This window comes from Sinocyclocheilus grahami, unplaced genomic scaffold (assembly GCF_001515645.1).
Source record: "Sinocyclocheilus grahami isolate Dianchi unplaced genomic scaffold, SAMN03320097.WGS_v1.1 scaffold588.1, whole genome shotgun sequence".
Lineage (NCBI taxonomy): Eukaryota > Metazoa > Chordata > Actinopteri > Cypriniformes > Cyprinidae > Sinocyclocheilus > Sinocyclocheilus grahami.
The window spans coordinates 1132472-1153685 of record NW_015505767.1 but is presented as its reverse complement, the minus strand read 5'-3'; the positions used below and the strand labels follow the sequence as shown (position 1 = coordinate 1153685).

Genomic DNA, 21214 nt, shown 5'->3' with positions numbered 1-21214 from the left:
CGAGCATAGAAACCTCTTTCAAAAACATCTAAATTATTCCAAGTTATTTAAAAAGTGCACGTTTATCATGATTAACCCCCACATTGCCTACAAGGGTTAACTTGTACAAAGTTTCTTTGTATGAAATGAAGTTTCTGCAGCGCTGCCACCTCGTGGCTACATTAAAAAGAACAGCCTTCTTAATCTGAAATTGCTGAATTGCATGGACTAATAAAATGGAAAATCGTTGATGTGAGAACATATTATTACAAATTATATGATTCGATTAACTATGTATGTCTTATAGAACAAAATGAGAGAATACATTGAAGGAGACAGAGAAGGGTTTATTTATGGGTAGAAAGGATGGCCTTTAAAAATCAATTAGTGCCCTTTTCTTTACACACAGTCCTGAAAATAACCAGAATAGTAACAGCCAGAAAAGAACAGAACTCATTTGAAGAGATAGCGTATAGAAACGTAACCGCAAATGTGACATTTTGTCATAATGGAATTCAGTTTTTCACAGTGATTGAATATGTACATTCCCAAAGCTTTACTTATACACAGACACTATAAAAAATGAAAATACATTTAAACATGGTTGCAAAAGCCTTGTTATAACATATTTAGTCAAAGTCAAAATGATACGAATGAAATACGGAATATAAAGGAAGACGTTGTCGAGAGGCAATCCCAGTTTTAGCTTCTGAAGTGCTACATTTGGTGAGCGGGTGTCATCTTGATAAAAAATGTTCTCTGGTTTTGTGTTGTGACTTCATTCATTCTTGAGATGATATCATTTTCTGTAGAACGGAAGCTTGTTGCTTTAAATCTAATTAATTTGTCAATCAATTAATAACCATTAATTCAAGAATACACCAAGGAGTGTCATGTGGCCTTATCAAATTCTCCTTATAATATACATATATATTCTTGGAGAAAACACTGCGGGTTGCCTAAAAGGTTTAAGCCAGGAGTTTTAACCAGAAAAAACACAGAAAGCACTATTTTTAGAGAAAGCAATATTTGCTTTAAGATCAGCAAAAAAGAATGTCTTCCGACAAAACGAGTGCATGAGGTATAAACACAGCATTAAGGTGAGTTCATCCTCATGGTGAAATAGGTGTTGTAGTCTAGTTCTATTCAAGAATAGAAATATATACAGGATATCATGGACAGCAGCTGTAAAAGGCTTTGACTGATGTGCAGAAAAGAGCTGGTAGAGCAGATGGGTCCAGGAAGGGGGGGGGGGGTTACCAAAACCTTTGGATCACAGGCCAGGAGACATGAAACAAAACGGTTAGAGATCTTGACATTACTAATGCACTCACGGCAAACTAAGCTGCCTCCTTCATTATTACAGTTTAGTTTGAGAAAAAAAACAAAAAAACAAACTTGATTGGATAATGATAATAACAGTCTGAATGTTGAATTTTGTGAAATTAACTATTTCATTAACCATTAAGTCAGTTAACCCAAAAAAAAAAAAAAAAATGTTGAAATGTACTTACCCACAGGCCATCCAAAATATAAAAATAGATGACTGTTTCTTCCTCAGAGCAGATTTAGAGAAGTTCATCATTACATCACTTGCTCACCAATGGATTCTCTGCAGTGAATGGGTGCCGTCAGAACGAGACTCTTATTAAAAAAAAAAAAAAAATTGCGTGTAGGTAAATAATCGGTCATTAAAGGGGTCATATGATGCGATTTAAATTTTTCCTTTCTCTTTGGAGTGTTACAAGCTTTTGGTGTATAAAGAAGATCTGTAAAGTTGCAAAGACTAAAGTCTCAAATCCAAAGAGATATTCTTTATAAAAGTTCAGAGTCAGCCACGCCTACCTAAAACGGCTCGTTCTAACACGCCCCCACATACCTACGTCACTATCTGGGAAGATTTGCATAACGCTGCGTAACTTTTATTCTCGCTGTAGTATTGCTGCCGCCACCATGTCGTGAAGGCACTGTGTGTTTCGTTGTGACAGCGAAACTACTTTGTTTGTCCTTCCAAAAGAGGACGATATCTGCATCGTCATACCTGCAGCTGATCCGTGCTGGTTGCTGAGGAAATACAACAACTTTGCGCTGTGGATCACCGGATCGGCTTTCACCGGCGTAAAAGGACAGTACAAGTCATTATAATCCATAATTATGTCCCCACTGGATGCAACGAAAGCCTCATTTATAATGAGTTTTCATGTTTTTGAATCATCGCTCCGGCCTGATAGGGCATCATCACAATATGATGGGAGGGGCGTAACATTTCCGTCACACGCTTTAGGTATTCAGCCAATCACAACGCACTGGATAGCTGGCCAATCAGAGCACAACTTGCTTTTCAGACCGATGAGCTTTGTAAAAATCGGCGCGTTTCAGAAAGGCGGGGCATAGAGGAGAAACAATGTACAGTATGTGGAAAATAATGTGTTTTTTTTTACCTTAAACCGCATAAACATTTCATTACACCAAATAATGTTCTTTTTAGCAAAATCATATGACCCATTTAAGGTGTTTTAACTTAAAACCGTTCCTTCTGGCGAATACGAGTCCGTAACTTCATCCAGTGAAAAAGTCCTCTTGCATCAAAATCCACTGACATATTTGTTTAGAGATATTTTGGCTTGTAGACAGTGCTTGATATGTGCATTTTTATTTAATGATTCATACAAGATGACTTACAAACAGGCAGCTTTTTGCTTCACAAGATGTTACTTGATGGACTGGAGTTGTGTGGCTTACTTGTGGATTATTGTGATGTTTTTATCAGCTGTTTGGACTCATTCTGACGGCACCCACTCACTGCAGAGGATCCATTGGTGAAGCAACTGATGTAATGCTTAATAATTACTCCAAATATTTTCTGAATGAAGAAACAAACATCTTGGGTGGCCGGAGGGAGAATAAATTTTTTGGGTGAACTATCCCTTTTAAAAAAAAGAAGATACAACACAAAGCATGCAAATCAAGACATGCAGCCAGCAGTAGTTTTACAAGTACATGTTGACTGTAAAGGACATGACAAGCAGATGCAAAATAAAAATGAGCAAAGCAACAGGATGCCATATGACATTAAAGTGAGTTTTGTAAGTAAAGCCAAGAGACGGCATTTCCCCCACCATATAATTGATTTGAATTTTTAGCATTCATGCAGACATTGTTTCCCCACATCAGTTACAACATACTGAGAGTAAAAAACAAAACTTACTTCATTCACACCTAAAATGGAAGAGAGAATAAACAGGTTAAGGAAAATAGTTCTGATATTATAAAATCTCCAGCCGGTGCTCTATTTAGTTTTACTTTATTTACAGACAAACGTAACAGGCACAAATCGATGAACACGGGTGATAACATAAATATAGAGTCATTCTGAGGAAAATGACTGAACTTTGGCAGGACAACCTTTAAACAGTTGGCAAATATTTTGTCCTCCTAGGGAGCTGTTTTTGGATCTTTCTCACGATCGACTCCTAGAGTTTAACCTGGACTCACATACAATACAGGTCTTAAGCACTTATTTCATACCAAAAATAGGTACATACGTTTATTAATTACTTTGGAAAACTCCATAGTGGTTGACAAAAGGACATTACAGCACTTTAACCCTAATATCAGTTTTTAGAACACCAGTATTTTCTAACTACTAAATGCCTATTATTGGGTGATACATACTTAAAAGGCCTGATGTACTTTATTTAGTAGTTTTTGGAACTCATTTGTTTGCTAACACAGAGTTTTTGAACATTAGCATAAATCTTCCAACATAATCTCAGAACCAAATCTTTTCACATAAAATTGGAATTAAAAGGCTATAATCTCTTCATAATCCAAAAAGGGCTGGGGGAAAAAAATGAAGCGTATTAATTAGACTGAAATGCAACATTCATATTTTTATGAGATGGTAGTTTTAAACTGTTTTTAAATGATGCATTGGACGGTTAAAACTATGGAAGCTTATTTCCGCTACAGAATAAAAAATAAAGGTACCTGTGAGTTTGCATCTCGCAATTCTGATTTTTTTTTCTTCTAATTTCTGAGTTTACAACTCACAATGTTTGTCGCAAAATAAAAATGTAAAAAAGGATACAACTTTTCCTCCCTCACAAATCTTTTTTTTTGCAACTGTCATTGCAATTGCCAGTTTCTCTCACAATTCTGAATTTTCATCTTAGAAATGTGAGTTAGCATCTAAAATTCTGACTTCACGTCACAATTATGACTTTTTCCCCTCCGAATCTGGAGAAAGGCAGAATTATGATATAAACTAAGAATGACAAGAAAAAATATCTGAATTATGAGAAAAAGTTGCAATTACCTTTTTTTGGGTGGAAACAAGCTTCCATAGTTAAGGGAGCAACAAGCAACATTACATACAACTTCCACTTGTGATTATGAATACTGGCTAGAATTTTACTGTCTTGCTGATGGTTACACGACTACAAAAACATGTACGACTTCCAAATATATGTCTGAAACACAGCCCAGAACATTTTTTTCAGCTTGCTTCTTTGACAAACAGTGTAACACTTTACATTTATGACTATTTTTCTAATCCACTGCAAATCCAGCATTGCTCCCTAAATGTTTTGTTAAGCATTTGCGCCGTTTGGAATGACATGCAATGCACCTCAACTCTTGAACTTGAAAAGCATATGTTCTTTCAACAGACGCCAGAGAGGACAAAGATATGAGCCAACCCTCTTTGATTTACAGTGCTTCAGCCTAATGTATAGTTACATAATGTACACACACACACTCACTAACAAGTACACTGTATAGATGTAAAAGAAATACATTGTGTGTGTAAAGAGTAACTCTCAGACACATGTACAAAACATGATCTTTTAAATAAAACCAAGTCCTGCACGGTTCATCAGATATCTAGATTTAGCTCGGTGTAAAAATAAATGTTACTCTGCACTTTGTTTGCAGATGAATGGAAATACAAGCTGACAACCGAAGAAAGAAGACCCTCCCTCGTCCCAGTTTGGAAAGCCCTACTGCCGTACTTTTCCGGGAATGTAGTTCCGGTCAATACTTTCATCCTGCAGGAACATGTGAAGACAGCGTTCGTTCTGGGCCAAAGGATGACCTGCAATTCTGAAGAGGAATATGAGCAACATATTTATGTATGCAATCCATGAAATCTGGACAAACTCAAGTCTTTTTGTTAGTATATGTGGGAAAAAAATCCACAATATATTGGTGTAATCATTTCAAGCCCTCAAACACTAATAATTTGCGTGGCTGACTTGTACTTCTTCTATAATTTAGAAGTGTCCGTCAGGTATCATTTCGATGACTAACCTGTTAATGAACTGTTCAAGCCCAGATCGTCTCTCCTCAATAAAGGACTCCTCAAAAATGCCCTCATCTCCACGGAAGGGAAGCTGTCTCTTCAATGCCTTTCCAGGCAATGGAGGCACAACAATCTAAGAAATATTTTCACACATTTAAAACTATTTTAAGCCTACAAAGCATACTGCATCATATGTGATAGACGAATTTCTAAGGCTTCTGAATTATCAACGTTATAAAAAAAGAAAAACTTGAAAAACCTGTTGTGCGCAATCTACTACATGCCTTCTGTCATCTGACTGATAGTTATTATACTTTCAGTAAGTATAATTCTAAAGTAAAGTAAAAAAATTTTTTTTTAAAAAGTATTGAACATGATACATCAGACTTTTGAGAAAAGTTTATTTGTCCATCTCTCAATCATCTTTGTGTTGCATTTCACCATATTTCACCCCCCACATTAGAAACTACAAAACTTTGACCATAAAACTAAACATTTAAATTTAATCCTAATAAGATCAATATGCATGTTATGCAAGTAGTGTGCTATACTGTTATAAAAAAAATCTCTCTGATTATTTTTTCCATATAAACAACAACAGCACTGTTTCCTTGTTTTTGCTGTTTGAATAAAACACAGTTTGAGGTGTTTTTCTTCTCTTTTAGTGTGAGCTCCATTTCTCACTATATCATACTATCTAGGCCTGACCTATCAAAAATGATACAAAAATAAAACATACACTTTAATCACACAGAGTTGTGATACCTTGCTGTCTCTTTCCAGCTCATTCTTCAGCCACTCGAAGTCGCTGTATCTTCGTCTAACACACGACTCCTTCAGTTTAAAAATGGGAAGATTTGTCTGGATTTCAACGGAGAAAGCAGAATAAGTCACATGATTATTAAATAATGTCTACATATCTTAGCTGTGTACACGATGCAGAATGTTCTCGAATTCGTTTAACACAAACGGAGATATTATTAAACCCCAAAAATGATGCATTTGCAAACAGTAACGCGACCAAATGTTTATCTTAATGGCTTAAATACAACTCGCTAGAGGTTGCTGGTTGACAGAGTAACAACAACGGCTAAATTAGCTCAATGTCTCTGCGCAAATCCAACTTGCTCGCACAGAAAACCGATTTTAGACCAAAACCTAGCAATTCACACAATAAAATCACGTTTTTAAAAGCTCTGCGAAGGACAGGATTCTTTCACGTCGAATGAGGCGTTAGTTAGCATTAGCGCGCAGGCTAACGTTAGCTAACTTAGGCCAAATCGAACCGCAGCCTCTCTGACACAAACACACAATCACATTCATTCACTGGGCCAGCCTACCTTCATCCGGACTTCGTAAGTGGTGAAGCGATTGCGGCCGACTCCTATAGTCTGCGGGTCGTACACATCGATTTCCAGAAAGTTGCTGGGAGGGCCGTAGGCATCCGTCAGGTCCTGCGGTTTAGAGTTTAACCGGCGAGTGTCGGCCACTGTGGCTTCGGACATCTTTGATGACTTCTTTCAGACTAACTACGTCGAGGTGTAGTCTAGGGTACGTACCGATGAGAAGGTTTTGATTAAGACATTAAATCGATGGAGGTTAAAATGGGCTAGGGTACTTCTGCGAACGAAAACTTGGATGTGTCCAGTTCAGCGATACCACAGGAAATCCTGCGTTTCTCGCACCCCTGATGCGACGATATGTGTGCAGTTTGGAAGACGTATTCATGAACCACCTTTTTTTTTTTTCCCCAGCTAGCCAATAGACGTTCTGTTTTATGATGACTGACAGTTAATTGACCTATAAGAATGTAGAAGACCGAGAAGGGGGTGGGCTCTTCAGGGTTCTGTAACATTTCATAACTGGAGGAGAGACTGGAAAGGTGTGGATTTTAAAATCTAATTTCTCGGATAGTCTTTTTTTTTTTAACCCATTAAAACATTATTAGTACACTGAAACATGTTCTATTTAGCACATTTGTTGATTTCAGTGTTGTGGCAGCCTGGCAGGCCTAGTCGTGATGAACAGAAAATGTTTATATGGCTATATTAAACGACCTGCTTTAAAACACGCAAACGTACCAAAATAATGCATAGAAGAAAATAAACTAGTGTTGTTTTATAGTTTACTATAGTTTGCGTAAGCCTACTATCTTGAATTAGTTTTATTTTTACTTTTAGGTTCTGTTTTCATTTTAAGTTTAGTTAAAATTGTAGTCATATTGTTGTATGTTTTGATATTTTTAATAGTTCATTTATTTTTATTAGTTGTATTTTTATGTCGATATAGTTTTCATTTCAGTTTTGGCTTTAATTGTTTTCGTACAACAAATTACAAATGTGAAATGTTTCCTTGAAAACTAGCTGAAATATGTTTGTTTTTATTTTATTTTATTTCATGTAAGCAACGAACATGTGTTGTGGTTGTAGTTTTAGTTGTAGCTGACTATAAAAACCATGCCATTAACTTGGATTCAGATAGGCCTACTTTAATTTTAAGGAAGTATGTTAAAATATAAATTTTTCCCATTATTTTGTTATATAGCATATTTTGGGTTATAGTCAATCACACAAACAAAAAAGAATGAAAGCCAAAAGCATCTTTTTACAAAACTTCCTACTCAGATAATATAGTTATCTCTATCTGTGCTGCATTTTTCTTTCTGAAAGGATTATTCAGATATTAGTTTTACTCGTGTTTATTTGGTGAAAATTACATGATTTGATATTACATAACTGTATACAGACCTTGGCATTCCTCTACCTCTGGTGGGTGCTAAACTTTAGCATAAAAAAACAAGTTAATGTTAAATCAAAACCCTTGACCCCGGCTGCCTTCTATATATTACTTTTTTATATTTTTTATTTTTTGAATGACATGATAAATTCAAATGGAAGTGCTGATACACCAATTAACTATTTACTGCAGTCTTGCAGTTGACAGATGTGTAACTCTCTCCAAATACACTGTTTTGGAATAAATAATTTCACGCATCAGGTTAAAAAGACCAGCAGGATGACGCTGTTTGCCTCTGTGAACTAGCCGTTCACTGCCCGACGAGCACTAGGACCCGGATGAGCACAGGTCTGGCGTGGTCTGCTGCACGCGCCCTTGTCAAAAGTGTAGTGTTGGCCACACGCGCGCTGCACAAGATGCTGCTGTACATTACAGTGAGGGACTGCTGAAGTCTGTTACGGAGTACTCAAGAAAATTATTCTCTTCGACATGGAGATCACAGATTCCACTTGTAAGTATGATTTTTTCCCCACACGAAAACAGCCTTACAATTATTGTCTTCGTAATAAGAAATAATGCGTTATTTGAATTTTTTTAACATTATTAAAGTAGCCTAAGTCAATCGCATCTTTTCTGTGTACCTGTACTGGAAAGTGAATCTGATGTTATTACACAATTCTTATATATTTTTTAAGATAAAAAGGAAAACTTATCAACACACTTAAACCGTTATGTTAGTGATGCAATATATGGCTATGAATGGATGGAAAGCATCACTATGTCTGTGTCTAGGGTAATTTCACGAAAAGAATGGCTTTTTGTGCCCCTATGAACATAGACGTAATAATTATTTACTTTATACATAATTATTTATAATTACAATTATAACCATTTTTTATAGAGTTTGGTGGATATATATATATATTTTTACATTTCTTTGTTATTATGTCCCCAGAATATACAGTATGTGCCAATTTTGTTAGCATCACAACTCCCCTTACGGAAATTATGTACAATTCCTTAAAAAAGCATAATAATATCATAATGACATAATCACCCTTTCTGCATTTGAACCCTTCAAGTAGGGGACAATCTTGAATAGTCAACCCTGTTGTCATGATTTTCTACAGTAAATAAATTTTTTTAAAATATAATTGCTCTTAAATGCAAATATATATATATATATATATCTTTATAGTCTACATCTCAATATAACTATATCTTTATTATAAGGCATATCAATAGACTTAGTATACCTGTACATCCTTTATATAGTTATCAATGTAAATATTTTACTATATAAATTATTGTAAGTGCATCTCGCTAATCTAAACCAAAAGGAGTATTTTCCATCTACTTTAAAAAAGGCTGGCTGTGGTGCCAAAAGGTCCTCACAGTCAGTGACGTAAGTCGCTTTGGATAAAAACGTCTGCTAAATGACTAAATGTAAATGTAAAAATGCATACTTTAAGTCTATTATGTATAAAAGCTTTAATAAATATACTTAAAATTCAATTTTTAAAATCAAAAGGCTGCTATTTTGTGGAATGACACTTATATTGACAAAATATCATTCTTCTCATTTCTTTTGTGTACCTCAAAATTATATTTTGTTAAAGGGGTCATATGATGCTGCTAAAAAGAACATTATTTTGTATATTTGGTGTAATGAAATGTGTTTATGCGGTTTAAGGATAAAAAAACACATTATTTTCCACATACTGTACATTATTGTTTCTCCTCTATGCCCCGCCTTTCTGAAACGCGTCGATTTTTACAAAGCTCATCATTCTGAAAAGCGAGGTGTGCTCTGATTGGCCAGCTATCCAGTGCGTTATGATTGGCCGAATACCTCAAGCGTGTGATGGAAATGTTACGCCCCTTACCATATTGTGATGATGTGTCCCGGAGCGACGAGACAAAACCAATAAAACCCATTACAAACGAGGCATTTGTTGCATCCAGTGGGGACATAATTATGGATTATAATGACTTATACTGTCTTTTTACGCATTGCATCGCACCGCGAAAACATAAAACCATGTCTGCATTTGTGATTGGAGAAATGACAAACAGCAAGTGCTACTCTACACTGCTCAAAACTCGCGTTTGAATCATCAGTGGCAAATTCTTTATGTATAAAAAACGTACTTATAGTCTGTGAGTCAGAACAGCCGGCATTGTAGTCTACTCTCCCAGGATCAGGAAACAGTCCTCCATAAAATGTGCTGCACACATCTGAAAAGTTGATGTATTTCCTCAGCGACCAGCACGGATCAGCTCCAGGCATGACAAAGCGGATATCGTCCTCTTTTGGAAGGCCAAACAAAGCAGTTTCGCTCTCACAACAAAACACAGCGTCTCGACATGGCGGCAGCAACAGTACTACAGCGAGAATAAAAGTTACGCCTTCGTTCTTTGCGTGAACATTTGGGCGGCGTTATGCAAATCTTCCCACATAGTGAGGTAGATATGTGGGGGCGTGTTAGAACAAAAGTTTACAAAAGTAATAACAGTAAAATTTTAACTCCTGTTACATTAATACACCTCCTTTTGCAGATTACTGCTGTAAATTTACAAAAATATATTCTTCTCATCCTGCATTCTTCATGTCCCTAAATTTCCATTGACCCAGCTATCAGCTCTTTCATCCTGCTGTTCTGAGCTGGTTGAAGGCCAGTTCAGCATGATGGCTATTCATGATCTGAAAGAAGACTTCCTTGCCCCTCATGCAGGAAATCCGCTTGAGAATGTGTTCAACTCTGAGTTTGTTTGCATGGATGCCAGGAAAAAACAGCCCATCAGCTACTTGTTGCTCTTTTTAGTTATGGGGGGATTTTGGAAATGCCCTTTTAAGTGTTTGCTTGCTTCTTGTGAGGAGCATTAGTGAGTTTAAACACGAAGGTGAACCTTACACCTTCAAATTTTATGAAAACTGTAGGGTCTGTGTGCTCTTACTCTGCTATGAATCATTAGTGTTTCGTTATGTTCAAAAACAGTTCAAAAGTTTGGGGTCGGTAATATGTACATTTTAAATTAAAATGTTTGTATTTTGTAAAATTATTTTATATATATTTTTTTTATTGAGGTCTCTCATGCTTACCAAGGCTGCATTTAATTGATCAAAACTACAATAAAAACAGTAATGTTGTGAAATATTATTACTATTTACAGCAACTTTTCTATTTTAATATAATTGAATGTGTAATTTATTCCTATGATTGCAAAGCTGAATTTTCAGCAGCCATTAGTAGTTAAATTAATGGTTTGTTTTTTCCCAATTGACCCTTCGCAAAGACGAAGTCGCCTCCCTTAGTTAATGTTGCTATGTCTTACAAGCCATGGCGCTTTCACGCCACACATCATGTTCTCACGCAGTGAAAAATACATCGCGAAGCAAAGAGGACACTAATGATGTGCCAACAGACAAAGCAGAGCAGGTATGAAACAAGGTCTCAAGTTTCAAATTTTGTCTTTTTTTTCAAAAGAGATTCAAACAATAAATACCATTTTGTGGCTCTTTAATGCGTCATGACAGATCGCTATAGTGCCTCAGTTCAAGCAGCACGTGAACCAATGATCTCTTTACTAGTTATAGCACCAAATAAACATGAATGAACATCAAACTTGTTTCAACCACAGAAAGACATCAATACACACACCATTTTTCAAGTTCAAGTCCAATGACATTAAATATACTCTCCTGACTGGTTTGTTTGTCGAACAAAATGGCAGATTCTGCATTATGGTTGATCAGATTGCCTGTCAATCAAACTAAGGGTCAATTGCTATTTAATTCACTGATTAATTGATTAACAGCAATTCTAGTCATATATTTGACAATATGCTTAATGCCTTTGATGCAAGACTTTTCAAGATGAAAACTGTGAAAGGTGGGAGTGGGGGGTCTGAATTGCACCGATTCCTCCAGTTCCTTATTCACATGGCTTATATCTATAAATAACCATGGCCAAACAGACAAAGGCTTCTCTCTTCAGCAGCTTGTGAACCTGATGGGTCCGCACAGGCCTGACACTGTCTCTCACTCCAGCATTCCTCGGCCCAAACACAGCCGTCAAGGGCGGCTCTTGTCTGTAGAAAAATCCCACAGAGTTATAACGATACAGAAGGGCTGGAAAGGTCCTTGTGGGCCCTTCCGCTCTCGTGTCCTCAAAGGGTGGAAATCAAAGGCAGTCATAACAGGGACTTGCTTTGGATGACCGTGTTAACCCCTTAATGAAAGAAGGTCAGACGCTGAGATCCGGGATAAAGCTGGAAGAGCTTTTCCTAATCAACCTTCCTCAATCCCATTAGTCATGCAAAATAGCAGCCAAGATATGGGTAGGAGCAGGGATTAGAATTGAAAGATAAGAATTTCATGGAAGATTTGCATATGTGTTTTAGCTTTTTTTTTGTCATTCTAAATGTGTATCAACTGGTTTTGTCCATACAGTGAAAGTCAGTGGAGTCCAAAACAAAATCAGACTCCACTGACTTAAATGGGCTAGTTCACCCCAAAATTTAAATTCTGTCATTAATTACACACCCTCATATCGTTCCAAACCTGTAAGACCTTTATTCAGATTCAGAACACAAATTGATTATTTTTGGATGAAATCTGAGAGCTTTCTAAACCCTGCATAGACAGCGATGCTTGAACTACCATGTTCAAGGCCCAGAAAGGTAGTAAGGACATTGTTAAAAATGTGACATCAGTGGTTCAACCTTAATTTTATGAGAGTACCACGATGCATGCATGTGGTGCTGCTGATACAGAAGCCGGCATTCTGACGTAGAACCCGGATGCGCTGTTCCTTGTTTACGAGCAGAGGAATGCACACAAATGTGTCATGGTATTGTCATGAACATGCGTCGAAGACTTACACAGAAGAGAAGAAATTGTTGAATAAAGTCATTATTTTTGTTTTCTTTGCGCACAAAAAAGTATTGTCGTAGCTTCATAAAATTACGGTTGAACCACTGATGTCACATGGACTATTTTAATGATGTCCTTACTACCTTTCTGGGCCTTGAACGTGGTAGTTGCATTGCTGTCTATGCAGGGTCAGAAAGCTCCTGGATTTCATCAAAAATATCTTAATTTGTGTTCCGAAGATGAACGAAGACGAACTATCCCTTTAACTGTATGGACATAAAAAAACACTTTTTCTGAATTATCTTCTTTTATGTTCCACATATAAAGAAAGTAATACAGATTTGAACAGCATAATGGACAGAAATGATGACAGAATAGTCCTTTTTGGGTGAACTGTCCCTTTAAGAAAAAAAGTCATCATCAGTTTTCAAACTGTTTTCCATCTGCTAGGTTAGTGTTGTTATTAACAAATAATAATAATAATAATAAACGAATACATGTAAGTTGAAGTACTTAAATTACTAAACCTAAAACTGAAATAATAATAAATTAAAGCTAAATAGAAAAATGGCAAAAGCACATAACAAAATGACTAACACTGAAATGAAACTGAAAACTGAAAATATAAAAATAAAAGGTTTTACAGCCAAGGTTGTTGTTGTGTAGAATGTACAAATGCAACTCTCATGACCGCGTACCTGAAGTCTTATGACTGCAGTGTAGAAACAGAGACGATGGGAAAAGATATAGCAAAAGGCTGCTCTGTTCCTTCGCTATAAATCCAACCTGGTTATGAACTAACACTTCTCTTGTTTTGGCATTGTCACGTTAATTTTTGATGTACTTTGTGCTGATGAGCAGGTTAGGCCTCTGGTGTCTCTTGACTGCCGTTCATTTTCTGATTGGTAGCAGAGTATCATAAAGCAGCTGCATAATACTTGGTTTCAAATCCCGAAGAGACACTCAATCCTCCAAATGTTTTATGTGAGGGAAAGTGTGTGTGAATGCCAATGAATAAAACCGTCATCCCTGTGATTTACAGAATCTGTAATGTTAGCATTATCCTCCAACCAGAAGACATTTCTTGGGGTGGAAAGACATTTAGGACTTTAAATGAAGCATCTCAAGTTTCAGTGGTCGCACAGTACATGAAGTAAACAATCATAAAACGCGTATATAAACGTATATAAACTTGTTGCAGGTTTTTCCCATGCTCATTAAGCCATCAATAACCATGTTGTCATCTTCAAAGCCTTCGTCCCTTCCCTTTCAATTATGTAGCCTGTTGTTCCTCTGTAATTGACCCCACCCAGCGAGCTGTCATCCACTAAAATACTGAGCATTATATTATAGCCATCTCGCACTGATATCCATGTGGCCTCCATGTGACCTTGACTGGTGTTCATCAAAGCTGCTTCTATGTATCGGCCCTACTCGTGTGTCCTGTATAGCTATGGCACGTGACGTCCACCCACCCTGAATCAGACAGCTGATCAGCTTTTTTCGTGTGGTTGTGGCATTCTGCATATGAAGCTTGTAGGATCTGAACCCTCATTCCTCACCGCTATAGGAGAAACCCAACATGGTCTGTGGATAAGACCTCTAAACAGGAACAGATGGTGCATGTTGTAGATATGGTGTGTCCTATGATTTTTGTAGTGTTTTGTTGGAAGTGGTTCAGATGGGAGGGTCCAGAGCTGAGAGAGAGCGTGCTAGTTAGCGGAGGACTGATGGTATGTCATTTTTGGGGGTGTGTGGAGGAGAGGAATAGGAAGCAGAAGGTTAGGGATGATAGAAACTGCTGTTGTCAGCCCCGACAGGAAGCTACAGCTGCAGGACATATCCCCTTACCCACAATGCCCTTACCTCAGCTGCTTTCCTTAGAATTTGTTTTGCAAGTGTTAGTGTGTTTGTGATTGTGTTCAGTGATGTATTAGGGTGAATGTATGTCTGCACTGAATTTCTGAATGCTATGCGCTGCATTGTACTCTTTTCCTCAAAGTTGATGTCATTGTGTAATTTTGGACCTCACAATGCCACATTGTCTAGCTACTTGGCCGAGCCACTCAATGAAAGTTCAGTTGGAATGTTGTTTAAAATGTGCCCAGTTTAAACAAAGCAAGTACATTTTTCAAATCTTAGTTTGAATGTAAATTGCTGTATTGCTGATTCCCAAGATAAAAAAGCAACTTGGTCGTTTGAGCTATAGGTTGACCGATGCTTTTTTTGTTGTTGAGGATACTGATACAATATAACAATTATAATTAAACTAAAACAATAAAAACATTTTATTTAATTAAAATATTAAAATTTACTTCTATTAATGAAATAAGATTATATTTAAATATTCATATGCATGTGTTTTATCTATTTTAATTATTTTACATTTTTCAGTGTATAATTTAAATTGTCATTTGAATAATAATGACATAACAGGTATTATATAAGGTATAAAATTAAGGTATTAAATAAAATATTATTTTTACTAGTTACTGTATATTATATATTACATATAGTTTTATACATATTATATATAACTAGATGCTATATATAATTATATATAACTTAATACCTAATCATTATAAATAATAGATAAATAATATTAATTTATTCATTTAATACATTTATTTACATTTGGAATAATTAAAAAAAAGTAATTATAGTTTTTTGAATATAATTAATTAAATAGAAATATTGATCATTATTAATTGTCTTTTAAGTTGTTTTGCGATCAGTTGTCCCATTCATTTAGTTAGGTATTTTTGTCTACTGTACTGTTTAGCTTAAAATGCTATGTGTTTTTCTTTTGACAAAGTAAAAATGTATTCATAATTAACAGTGAATTTATGTAAACAATACATTTGAATATGAATATATTTGAATATATTGTTTCCTACTAAATGCATTGTTGTGTAATGGCAGTGCTGGGGTCTATAACCAATTACCGATTAGAAAAGTGTATCTCTGTAGAAACTGGTCAAACCAATTATCTCTAGTTGGATCACTTAATCTTTTTCATTACATGCACATATGTGACCCTGGACCACAAAACCAGTCATAAGGGTAATTTTTTTCGAAATTGAGATTTATACATCATCTGAAAGCTGAACAAATAATCCTAACAAATTTGTTAGGATAGGACAATATTTTGCTGAGATACAACTATTTGAAAATCTGGAATCTGAGGGTGCAAAAAAATCTAAATATTGAGAAAATTGCCTTTAAATTTGTCCAAATGAAGTTCTTAACCATGCATATTACTAATCAAAAATTAAGTTTTAATATATTTACGGTAGGAAATTTACAAAATATCTTCATGGAACATGATCTTTACTTAATATCCTAATGATTTTTGGCATCAAAGAAAAATCGATAATTTTGACCCATACAATGTATTTTTGGCTATTGCTACAAATGCACCCCAGTGACTTAAGACTGGTTTTGTGGTCCAGGGTCACATATATGACTAATAAAAGTGCTGATGAGAGAAGTCTTTATTTTCAGTTGGTCTGTCTTTTGTCACTTTAAACTTAAAGGGGTCATATGATGTTGCTAAAAAGAACATTATTTTGTGTATTTGGTGTAATGAAATGTTTATGCGGTTTAAGGTTAAAAAAACACATTATTTTCCACATACTGTACATTGTTTCTCCTCTATGCCCCGCCTTTCTGAAACGCGTTGATTTTTACAAAGCTCATCGGTCTGAAAAGCAAGGTGTGCTCTGATTGGCCAGCTATCCAGTGCGTTGTGATTGGCCGAATTCCTCAAGCGTGTGACGGAAATGTTACACCCCTTACCATACTGTGATGCCTGCGGCAACCACATGTGACGACTCCGGGCTAGACTCCGCTTCGTCCACGGTGAAAGCCGATCCGGCGATCCACAGCGCGAAGTTGAAGTATTCTCTCAGTGACCAGCACGGATCAGCTCCAGGCATGACGAAGCGGATATCGTCCTCTTTTGGAAGGCCAAACAAAGTAGTTTCGCTTTCACAACGAAGCACACAGCGCCTTCAGGACATGGCGGCGGTAACAACAATACACTCTTAAAAATAAAGGTGCTTCACGATGCCATAGAAGAACATTTTTGTCTAAATGGTTCCATAAAGAACCTTTAACATCTGAAGAATCTTTCTGTTTCAAAAAAGGTTCTTTGTGGCGAAAGAAGGTTCTTCAGATTACAAAAAGGTAAGAAAGAGATGGTTCTTTAAAGAACCTTTGACTGAATGGTTCTTTGTGGAACCAAAAATGAAGCACCTGAGTGTACTACAGTGAGAATAAAAGTTACGCCTTCTTTCTTTGCGTGAACATTTAGGCGGCGTTATGCAAATCTTCCCAGATAGTGATGTAGGTATGTGGGGGCGTGTTAGAACGAGCCGTTTTAGGTAGGCGTGGCTGACTCTTAACTTTTATAAAGAATATCTCTTTGGGTTTGAGACTTTAGTCTTTGCTACTTTACAGATCTTCTTTATGCACCAAGAGCTTGTAACACTCCAAAGAGAAAGGAAAAATTGAAATCGCATCATACGACCCCTTTAAATACAATGTGTCTTTGGTCTGTGAGAGCCAGCAGACAGCACAGACGCATTAAAAGAGCCACTGAAGCAGTCAGATGGGGTTCACCAACCTCACATTCCCACACATTACACACGAGATGCACGGCAGCAAAAACAGGCGAGCCTTCAGAATAGCTGTAACTGAGCTGACTGTGCTTAGTTCCACAAACTTGACCCAGTTTCCAAAGAGAAGCATGGCCAGCAGAAGACACAGAGGCACAGAGAGTGTTGTGTGGGAACTTGAGTTGCTTCGAAAAGGGACGGGTTGCTCCCTCGCCCATGTCAGCAAGTGCACAACCAGACAATGGCCCTCTGGAGAGCTGTGGCCCTGCAGATGTGATTGCACTGCTCTCAGTACAATAACAGTCATCCTTCTCTCTGCTCGCGGAGTTTCCGCCTCTTACTCTTCTTCCACCCCTCTCTTTTTCTTGTTTCCCCTAACGGACACATACACATTCACGTTTCCTGCTCTCTGAGAGAGAGGAAAACTCTTAGGAGGAGTTAACTGGCCATTAAGCAAATTCAGTGAAAGACAACCGAAAGATAGCTTATCAATGGTGTGATTTAGAGTGATGCCTTTTGGAGATCTTGCACTCTTTAAGATTCGGAAGTGAAATTTAGTTTGTTTTGGACTTGAGGAAGAAGGATCACAAATTTACGACTATTTAATATGGAAATTACTTACTCTGGAAAAGTTTCCAATGTAAAAGAGAAAACTGTAAAAAAACCTAAAAGAATTTGTGAAAAGTTGCTTTTTTTTTTTTTTTTTTTTAAATTTCTGCTCGCGGAGTTTCCGCCTCTTACTCTTCTTCCACCCCTCTCTTTTTCTTGTTTCCCCTAACGGACACATACACATTCACGTTTCCTGCTCTCTGAGAGAGAGGAAAACTCTTAGGAGGAGTTAACTGGCCATTAAGCAAATTCAGTGAAAGACAACCGAAAGATAGCTTATCAATGGTGTGATTTAGAGTGATGCCTTTTAGAGATCTTGCACTCTTTAAGATTCGGAAGTGAAATTTAGTTTGTTTTGGACTTGAGGAAGAAGGATCACAAATTTACGACTATTTAATATGGAAATTACTTACTCTGGAAAAGTTTCCAATGTAAAAGAGAAAACTGTAAAAAAAACTAAAAGAATTTGTGAAAAGTTGCATTTTTATTTTTATTTTTTTTAAATGTACATTTTTAATAATTTTAATAATTTATATTTTCTTAGCTATAGATTGTGGATAGTAATGTAGTAGAAGGAGAAGTGAGAAAAAAAAAAGATTGAGTGAGAGAGAGAGTTGATCCAGTGCAGACATCCCCACAGAAATCACTTCAATGCACATGAACTAAAAGAACTCAAAAATCCTCCTCAACACATTGCAGCTCAGTTTTGGTTTTGTCTGAAAATTGTGGGTTTCTCATCTCGTTCAGCTGTTGAGACCAGTAAGCAGTTAATTGGCTTGCTTTCTTTATCTCTGTCCTCGCTGACAGAAGTGCAAAGGCATTTGGAAATCTGCATTGTGAATTATTTGGTTTCTCCTTTGTTGACCAACAACCAGGAAGGTTCCTGTCCTAGAGTAATGTTATATTTCATTGATTGAGCCACTTAATCTTTTGGATGCATGTTTTTAATAATATTGTAATATATTTGTAAGAGATAAATACATTATTCAAAGCAGAGGATCTATAATTTTCTCCAGATGAAGAAACAAACTCATCTACATCTTGGATGGCCATTTTCAGCAAATTTTCATTTTAGTGTGAACCACATAAATCTTTTAAAATGGTGCAATACAGAGTCACCTAGTAATAGAAATCAGTGTTGTTGTTTTTAGTTTTATTTCAGCCGCTGAAGTGTTTACAATTGTGGCCTCATTCTATTGTTTACCTTGCATCATCTTACACAGGATAGTTTTTTTGTTAAATGACTCACGGAAGAGCAAATTGTTACAGCCCTTAAAGTACATATGCTGACACAAGCTCTCTTATATGCTTCACTGTTTCATTGATCTTCACTGTACAATTTAGAAGTAATGAGTAATGCTAAAATGTAATATTTAATGTATACTAATTGTTTAATATTTAATTGTAGCATAAATATTACTAAGAAGCTTTGAATTGTGCTATTTTGGTTACTATTTATACTGACATTAATATGTGTGACATGGACTCTGTAACATGTAGGTCGCATATTTGGATACCAAGAAATATTGAATGAACAGGATGATCCTCAAAATAGAAGTGCAAGCCCAGAAAAGATCCTTTATTTTGAATTCCCCTTGTTTGCATAGTGGTTTGCAACCTCTGCTTCAAAGCAGTGTTTGTTTTCGGAGTGGTGAGGGTCTAGAAAAGAAACATCATGAGCTATGCAACAGGTTTTTTAATCTGGTCCAGACAGATAGAAAAAACATGTTCAGGGCAAAAGCAAAATAAAGGTCACATATTGCAGTAATTACTTGTGGCCAAGAATAATAATTCCTAGATCAGCAAAGCCAAATGTGTGTCAGGTAGCCTTGAAAAGGGGCTTTTCCTTTCCTATCCCTCTCTCTTGAGCAGAGTCGGGGTGTGGTGTGAAGTGCTTACATGTGTTTCTGGTACTTACCCCTGCTTTTTATTCCTTAGCATGAAAGATGTGTGACTCTGATCTCTTTAATCTGTTTCTTAGAATCATTCTCAGAATCAATTAATAACTGGCAATGATAACTAGTATTAGTGAAAGGGATAGTTCACCCAAAAAAATGAAAATTCTGTCATAATTTACTCACCCTCAAGTTGTTCCAAACCTGTATGAATTTCTTTCTTCTGATAAATACAAAAGAAGATATTTTGAAGAATATGGGTAACCAAACTGTTTCTGGTCCCATTGAATTTTATTTTTAAATAAAAGATTGAAATAATTCAGTAATTTTAAATTATTAAAATTACATTGTGAATAAATTATGTAAAATTAAATATACCTGGGCACTGTCAGACCACGAACATAAGTAATGGATTTTTTTAAAATGTATTGTGTGTCATCAAGCTGAAATTTTATTTATAATCAGTTCCCATAACATTATGAAAACTTTTTTGTAGAGTCTCTTAGACCCCAAAGAGAACACAAGTATTAAATCACCAGTAAATGTCGACCAGTATCCATCTATATTTTTCAAGTCCAGATATTCAAGTTACTTTTCCTCGGATTTCCTTCGTAAAATGAATGAGATATGCCCGCACCTTCAGACAACCATTATAAATGTTGTTGCATTGTTGACTAGTTCTATATGTATTTCTTCATCAACTCAGCTGACGACTTTGCCACATTCTTCATTAATAAAATTACAAACCTCAGTGCACAATTTGCCACACCACAAACTGTCAAACACATCTTACCAGCAAACATACACTCGTTTTCATCCTTCTCTCCACTCTCTGAGGCAGAAGTCTCTAAACTCATCTTTTCCAATCATCCTACTACTTGTCCGCTTGATCTTATTCCATCTCATCTCCTTCAAGCCATTTCGTACCTGCACTCACTCACATCGTTAACACATCCCTTCACACTGGTGTTTTTCCCTCAACATTTAAACAGGCTCGTATAACCCCACTTCTTAAGAAACCCACTCTTAACCCAACTCTTTTAGAGAACTACAGACCGGTTTCCCTTCTACCTTTCATTGCAAAAACACTTGAACGAGTTGTGTTCAACCAAGTCTCAGCCTTTCTCACACAGAACAACCTCCTGGACAGCAACCAATCTGGCTTCAGAAGTGGACATTCGACCAAGACTGCCTTGCT

General features: G+C 36.4%; 2 protein-coding genes across 5 annotated transcripts in view; one reads left to right on the top strand and one right to left on the bottom strand.

The window, feature by feature from the left end:
* Positions 1–308: 308 nt before the first annotated feature.
* snx12 (sorting nexin 12) lies at positions 309–7017 on the bottom strand. Of its 3 annotated transcripts, none has more exons than XM_016240395.1 (6): positions 6622–7017; positions 6047–6142; positions 5290–5414; positions 4992–5082; positions 3188–3198; positions 309–1260 (listed from the first exon to the last, which is right to left on the bottom strand). In XM_016240395.1, the coding sequence occupies exons 1-5, from the start codon at positions 6784–6786 to the stop codon at positions 3193–3195; spliced, it is 483 nt and encodes a 160-aa protein (XP_016095881.1). In that variant the 5' UTR covers positions 6787–7017; the 3' UTR covers positions 309–1260; positions 3188–3192. The 3 variants fall into 3 exon arrangements, with proteins under 3 accessions (XP_016095881.1, XP_016095880.1, XP_016095879.1); XM_016240394.1 differs by having other exon boundaries at positions 309–1245; XM_016240393.1 differs by lacking the exons at positions 309–1260; positions 3188–3198 and having other exon boundaries at positions 4007–5082.
* Positions 7018–8459: 1442 nt separating this feature from the next.
* LOC107557073 (actin filament-associated protein 1-like 1) overlaps positions 8460–21214 on the top strand; it is a 22540-nt gene continuing 9785 nt past the window's right edge. For both annotated transcript variants that reach the window (XM_016240390.1, XM_016240389.1), the window contains exon 1: positions 8460–8528. In XM_016240390.1, the coding sequence (XP_016095876.1) occupies positions 8507–8528 (22 nt within the window). In that variant the 5' untranslated portion in view covers positions 8460–8506. The remainder of the gene's footprint in view (positions 8529–21214) is intronic.